The 7,254-nt window shown below is 45.6% G+C and overlaps 1 protein-coding gene across 2 annotated transcripts; it reads right to left on the bottom strand.

Moving 5' to 3' along the window:
- Positions 1-1,252: 1,252 nt before the first annotated feature.
- LOC147737410 (uncharacterized) lies at positions 1,253-2,497 on the bottom strand. 2 transcript variants are annotated; one of them, XM_086934759.1, is made up of 2 exons: positions 2,299-2,446; positions 1,253-2,046 (listed from the first exon to the last, which is right to left on the bottom strand). In XM_086934759.1, exons 1-2 carry the CDS (start codon positions 2,444-2,446, stop codon positions 1,253-1,255), a joined length of 942 nt encoding a protein of 313 aa, XP_086790885.1. The 2 variants fall into 2 exon arrangements, with proteins under 2 accessions (XP_086790885.1, XP_086790876.1); XM_086934750.1 differs by having other exon boundaries at positions 1,253-2,497.
- Positions 2,498-7,254: the final 4,757 nt, after the last annotated feature.

Below are 7,254 nucleotides of genomic sequence, written 5' to 3' on the forward strand. Positions count from 1 at the left end.
GGCCTGCCGCCTGAGAATCTCACAGAGGCCGCCGGGATCACATAACAGGTGCATCACAACTCCTGGGTGCGCTACCGGCCTCCAGGTGTAAAAACCGGCCTTCAGGTGCCCTGTACAGCTTTATTCATAGTTGAAACATGACTCACACACATGTTCGTTAATCCTGGGCCCGGGGCCGGCCTCGATTGTCTGGGACTCTCACTCTGCTAATGCGATTATTGCGATCTGAATCTAGTGAACTGTGTGCCTGCCCTGCCACATTTCTCACTTCATTGAGTTCAAAACTTCATTCTAAAAATGATATTTCTCTATTCTCTCTCTCACCGTCCGTGACCGACTGCCTCCGAACCCAAGTCAGTCCCAGTCCCAGGCCACTATCCCAAATTTGAAGGGGAGACGACGGCGCTCCTCCGCTCGGGATATCAAAGAAGATGGCTCAGGCTGCTGGCACACACATGAATTCTTTATTTCTAGCAGCAGCGCGAAGCACTACACGCACTCCCCTGCGCTGCCGTCTCCGAGTCTCGTCAGAGGAGCACAGCGCGCGGGGGCTGTCCCAGGGCCGTCATTGGTAGCGCTAAAGATTGACGGCCCTGGGACCCAAACTGGGTGGGTACAGCACGCATCCGAATCATCACCGACCCCACCGGTGCGTAGTGTGCGTGCGTGCGTGGCCAGTGGCGACGTGCTGCAGTGCACAATCACTGTACTGACTGCAGAGTAGTATAATATTTTTATTTTGTAAGCAGGTGCGCAACTCGGTGCGCTAAGACATAGTTGCGGTGGGCGGCGGCTCCAATCAAGGCTTGCACAGATGCTGATGCACTATAAATAAAAAGCAGTGAAGCACTGGCAGGCAGCCGCAGCAGAGAGGTACCGTGAGGGCGAGGCTGAGGCTAACTAACCAGATTGGTGTCACCCCATGATGGGGTGACACCAGGTGCGGTCCGCACCCCCCGCACCCCCCGCACCCTCCTAGTGACGCCACTGAAAGCACTCATAAGGTTTTTCATCAGTATGGAGTCGCTTATGGTTAGTGAGGCTGTGCCTATCAAATAGGAATTTCTGGCATTCACAGTATTGGTAATGTTTTTTCCCTGTGTGCGTCTGCTCATGTAGAGGGAGATTGCGTTTAAAATTAATGCTTTTCTGGCATTCGGAGCACTGAATTATTTTAATGGTGTGTTTTCTTATGGTGCTTGAAACCATCTCTACCTCTGAATCTTTTCTGACATTAAGAGCACTGATAATTTTATTCACCGGTGTGGATTCTCACATGTTTACTGAGTTGAGATTTTTGGCTGAAACATTTTTGGCATTCAGAGCACTGATAAGGCTTTTCCCCAGTGTGGATTCTTATATGGTAAGTGAGACTGCTTTTTTCACTGAAACATCTGTGGCATTCAGAGCACTGATAAGGCTTTTCCCCAGTGTGGGATCTTATATGCTGAGTGAGACTGAATTTTTCACTGAAACATCTGTGGCATTCAAAGCATTGATAAGGCTTTTCCCCAGTGTGGGTTCTTATATGCTGAGTGAGACTGATTTTTTCACTGAAACATCTGTGGCATTCAGAGCACTGATAAGGTTTTTCCCCAGTGTGGGTTCTTATATGCTGAGTGAGACTGCTTTTTTGAATGAAACATATCTGGCATTCAGAGCACTGATAAGGCTTTTCCCCAGTGTGGATTCTTATATGCTTAGTGAGACTGCTTTTTACACTGAAACATTTGTGGCATTCAGAGCACTCATAAGGTTTTTCCCCAGTGTGGGTTCTTATATGCTGAGTGAGACTGTTTTTTATACTGAAACATTTCTGGAATTCAGAGCACTGAAAAGGTTTATACCCAGTGTGTGTTCTTATATGCCAAGCGAGACTGCTTTTGTCAATAAAACATTTCTGGCATTCAGAGCACTGAAAAGATTTTTCCCCAGTGTGGGTTCTTCTATGCCAAGTGAGAATACTTTGGTAACTGAAACATTTCTGGCATTCAGAGCACCGGTAAGGTTTTTCCCCAGTGTGGGTCCTTGTATGTATAGTAAGTGCTCTTTTGTCACTGAAACATTTCTGGCATTCAGAGCACTGATAAGGTTTTTCCACAGAGTGGGTTAATGCATGTCGAGATAGACTCGCTTTGATAATAAACCTTTTCTGGCATTCAGAGCACTGATAAGGTTTTTCCCCAGTGTGGATTCTCAAATGCTCAGTGAGATAAGATTTACGGCTGAAACTTTTTGGGCATTCAGCACACTGGTAAGGTTTTTCCACAGAGTGGGTTAATGTATGTCGATATAGACTCGCTTTGATACTAAACCTTTTCTGGCATTCAGAGCACTGATAAGGTTTTTCCCCAGTGTGGATTCTCATATGCACAGTGAGATAAGATTTATGCCTGAAACTTTTTTGGCATACTTTGCACTGAGAGTGGTTTGCCCCAGTGTGCATTGTGTCAAATTCTGTGAGATAAGATTTATGGCTGTATCTTTTTTGGCACATGTAACTTATTTCCCCAACTTAGGTTATTTTGCCTTGATTGAGGCAGTTTTGAACACTGAATTTGTTCTCACAGTCCGTGTTTTTATAAGGTGTATTCCTAGAGTTAAATCTCTACGTTTAGTTTTCTTTTGCTTATATGCCACAGTAAGAGTGAACCAGATTTTAGAGTTGGGCTTGTTTAGATAATGTTCAGCATTTATCTCTAAAAGAAATTGAGTGTAATTTTCTTAACACTTCAATTGAGCAAAATATGTCTGAAAGCAGCCCTGTAACACCTGTCGAAATATTTCTAGCAGATAATAGTCTTTAGGTTATAGCCTATCCGGCAGTAACTTATTTTGTGACTGAAGATTTTCTCAAATTTATTTGTATAGGTTCTTAGCAATGCAGTGATAAGGTGTTAGTCTGATATTTAATGATTAAACTGAGAAGTACCTTTTTGCACTGGCGTAATGGCAGTAACTGAGGGCGTTAGAACGTGCACAGTACGATTGTGGATCACGAGTCTCAGAACATCAGTTCCTTTTACCCTTTCTATGTTTGGTGTAAGGTTAAGGTTTGTAGTTCTGAAGACGAGGATTTATTTACATTACCTATAGCGCAACTGTGCTCATTTAATCTATTTTTATATTTAACAGTTTTACATATCACTCATTCACAGCAGATACTGTTGAGGCGATTTACATAGAAATACAGAACAGTACACAATAAAAAATAAACAATCTGAGATGGTTATGAACACAATAAAGTGGTGAATTTTTAAGGTTTTCACAAGAGTGAGCAGAGTGGGTCGTGGTTTTCTACCCAGAATCAGATAGTCTCAAACTTGTGTAACTGGTTAAAAACGGTTGTTGAACAAATGTAATTTTCCAATCTTTTGGTTGTTAACGTGTCAGCTTCGGAGTCTTCTCTCAGCGTCTTTTCTTTGATGGTCTGCAGAAGAAACCTTTTGTTATAACTTTCTTTTATGCAGTGTGTGCTTCCTCTCTGGAATTACATGATGTTTTAGATGAAGGTTATTCTGTGCACAGATTTGGCTTTGCTCTGGGTTAATGAAATGCTAAATTAGAGACTTCACTTACAGTATAGTACTTTCCTCAGCTCCCACTTTCTCGCCACACCTAGATTTTGGAAATGGTTTAAACGTAGAATGCTGGATGTCCTTCAGTTTTTCAAAATAATCCTTCTTATGGCACTGACTTCAGTTGCCTGGTGCTAAATCTTCCTTTCTTCGTCAGTAATTTCAATCACCTATAATATTAAAATTAAATACTTAATACATGAAAATTTCCCAAAATATAATTTACAAGCCAAATCAATGCGGAGTTGCAGAATTTTGAAAATGTTGAGCTGTTCTTCATACAGAGCAGAGTGTAGAATTGTAGCCTGAGAGAACTTGGATGTAGGAGTGAGGATTTATAGAATTTTCAACATTTTATTAAGCTCACAAAGGATACATGCAACCGATGGACTTGTAACATAGAATCCCAAAGGCAGAAATTAAAGTCATATGCACTGGCACCAAACAGATATTTAAACAAGCATTTACAATGCAACGGTTTCGCCTTTGCAAAAGTTAGAGCTATTGACATTGTAAATGACAACATTTTTATTTATGTGTTGGTTTTGAAAACATAAATAAATGGCATTGTCATTTACAATGCCAATAGCTTAATCTCTCGCAAATGCCACACACACACCCACAGAGAGCCACACCCACAGAGAGCCCCCCTCAGGGCCCCCCACACACACACCCACACAGAGCCACCCACACCGAGCCCCCCCACACACCCACACAGAGCCCCCCCCACACACCCACACAGAGCCCCCCCACACAGAGCCTCCTCACACTCCCACACAGAGCCCCCCACACACCCACACAGAGCCCCCCACACACTGCGAGCCCCCCACACACCCACACAGAGCCCCCACACACTGAGAGCCCCCACACACACTGCGAGCCCCACACACTGCGAGGCCCCCCACACACACACGGTAAGCCCCCCACACACACACTGTGAGTCCCAAACACTGCGAGCCCCACACACTGCTGCTGTTTACAAGGAGGGGCCGCACGTTTGATATTTGATATTTATTGACACTTGTAGAGCGCGGCTATCGCTCCGGAAGGAGCATCTTGGCGCTAAAGTCAAGTTGGACACAAGCGGAAACAGTTGGAAACAGAATGGTGAGATGGTTGGAAGTTGGTTCTGCTTGGGTATGGAAGGTGACACTAAAGTTACTCCTTTCCTTGTGCTCAAGATGCCTTGCACCTTGAACACGAAGCAAGAAGTGTACAAGCACCTGCACTTAGCAACAAGGCCAGTGATGTGAGACTACAGGATCACGTGATACACATAGATCTGGCAATACAGAGAAGGTTGCGAGCGAAAGGATGAAACCAGAAAATGAATGCTGTCAAATAAGAAAGCGCATCTGGTAATCTGCGACAGGCAACAGTTAAGTTTATCAGAAATTGAGGTTTCCTTTTTTTTTTACTTGTCTCTACTGCTATGATTCTGGGTAAAATGTAAGAGTTGTTTTTCTACCTCTCTGAGCTCTGTTGGGGCCGCCGATCCCCAGTTCACTGCAGGCGTCAGCTCACTGCCGCCCATCGCCTGTAGAAAGAGATTTACAAGCTGCTTGAGCCAATTAGCGTCTGCGTCTTACAACGGGGGGCTCACCAGGGCACCTCTGAAGTACAAATCAGCCAGGAGGCGGCTTAAATGTGTCCTCCAGGTGTCTGGGCCTTCTGGACAGGCAGTGTTGTCTTGCAGCTCCTGTCCACCCCGAGAGCCCGGCCTGTCAATACAGCTGCTGAACCCAATCACAACACGGCTTAGGCGGGATTTGTTTATTACTGGCGAGGTTAAGTAATTGTCACGGGATATGGAGAGCAGACAGGACTGGTTCGGGTGGGCCAAGTGGGGTGGATTCTATAGATGCCCTTTCTGGAGATAGGTGTCGACCTACATTTCTCACTTCCTAACTTCTGAGAACTTAAAAACATGACGTATTTGTACACCATGTGCCAGTGAATTCGATGCGTGTTCTGCACAGTTGATGGTACTTTCGGCAGCCACCCTTCAGTACGTTTTTCATGAAGCTCTACTGATTTCAGAACTAAACCTAAACCCTCTGCGTAACGGGTGACATTACCTCCAATGTACCTTATTTAAATCTTTAAACACGTGAGTGACAACTGCACGGCTGGGACAGCAATGTTACCCAGGGCGGGGTCCAATTTAGTAAAATTGTACTTTAGAAAAACAAATTGTTGGTAAACACCATCATGAAAACTATATGTGTTTTTGAATGAAATAACAGTTATGCATCATAAGAATGTCACCCCTGTATGTCCCTCATGTCCTTGTACATAAAGATGCTTTGGAAATTAAAGATCGTAGGTGCTACAATTTATACGAATAACTTTCTAATTTTATTTCAGAAGGAACACTTTTTTGCTTCGTGCGGACAGTGGTCACCATAGCACAGTTAAAGAGCGGAGAGTTGGTAGACGACCTTGTCGAAGAGGGCAGGGAAGGGGCAGGCCGAGGGGGTACTTTGTGGGGCCTTACATGAGGTCAACATCTTTTTCCCCTCTCTGCAGGTAGTTGTGCACCAGCCAGCTAAGAAACAGTGAACTTGTTATAGAGGAATCTAAAATAAAGTTTAATTTGCATGTAACAAGGACTGGCAGTTGTGTACTAGAAGCCCACAGTGTTGTTGCGCTTTGTTCTTTGCTAGCCCATTGTCACTTGAAATAACCGATTGGGCCATGAACTCAGTATAATTCAAATACACATCCAGGCCCACTCGAGCAGGAGTTTTGTTTTCCTGCTGAGTTCCGCCCGTGGGGGGGCTCTATTACTCCTGGAACAGACTCGGTTTGCCTGTGGCCTCCATCTCTGCTACTCCCGTCCGACAGGTGAGGAGGGCTCAGTGGAGTGGTGGGGCGGTGTCCAGACGCCCTAATGAGATTTGGAAGCTGCCGAGCTTCTGAGTGGGGATGAGGTCTCAGGGCATAATGGCCTAGCGTTTATGCAGACTCCATGTGTGGGAGGATTATTTTTTTAATTTTTTTAAGGGTTGGAGATGTCAATGGAGAAGGTACGGATGCAATATTGAGGAATAAAGATTAGAAAGGGAAAGCACCAGGGCCCTAACGTTTTAGGACTACAGATGGAGTGGGCAGAGCAAAAACCAATTTGCAGTACCTGGCAGCAAAGCTCAAACTTCTTGTCTGGCGCGAGGATGCAGAGCAGTGGTTATCGATGTGAAGGGTCCGGATGCCCCGAATTTCCTGGTACACCTACCAGGAAGGGCCACTGGTTGGGCGGAGTAGCGTGGTGGCGATCCGGCGGAAGGCAGATGTAGTGACACACAAAACCTTCTTGCGGAAGGGAAATTCTAAAGGGGAGACAAATAACCTAAAACATTCGATCTATACAAAAATACCCAACGCGCAGCTTGGGTGAATTGCAGACCCTCCAGAGGCCCTGCGGTATGCGCCAGCCCCATCCCGGCACCAGAGGCCATCAGGCCAGCGGAAGTATGCGTTTCTGAATTGCATGCTCCTCGTTTGAGAAGAGACCGATATACGAGGACTGTATACATCGATTGATTGATTTTGTGGGGAAGCAGGCACGGCCTGCCATCCACCCCCGCAGAGCAGCGGCCGCGCCTCTCGCCGCACCCCTCCCAGGTCTCACTACTCAGTCCCACCTACACGGCTCTCGCCCTGCACCCCGTCACTG

Source organism: Lissotriton vulgaris, chromosome 1_1 (assembly GCF_964263255.1).
Source record: "Lissotriton vulgaris chromosome 1_1, aLisVul1.2, whole genome shotgun sequence".
Classification (NCBI taxonomy): Eukaryota; Metazoa; Chordata; class Amphibia; order Caudata; family Salamandridae; genus Lissotriton; species Lissotriton vulgaris.

Bases quoted from the DNA above. Each gene is read 5' to 3' on its own strand.
- LOC147737410 (XM_086934750.1), bottom strand. From the start codon at position 2,497: ATGTGCCAAAAAAGATACAGCCATAAATCTTATCTCACAGAATTTGAC.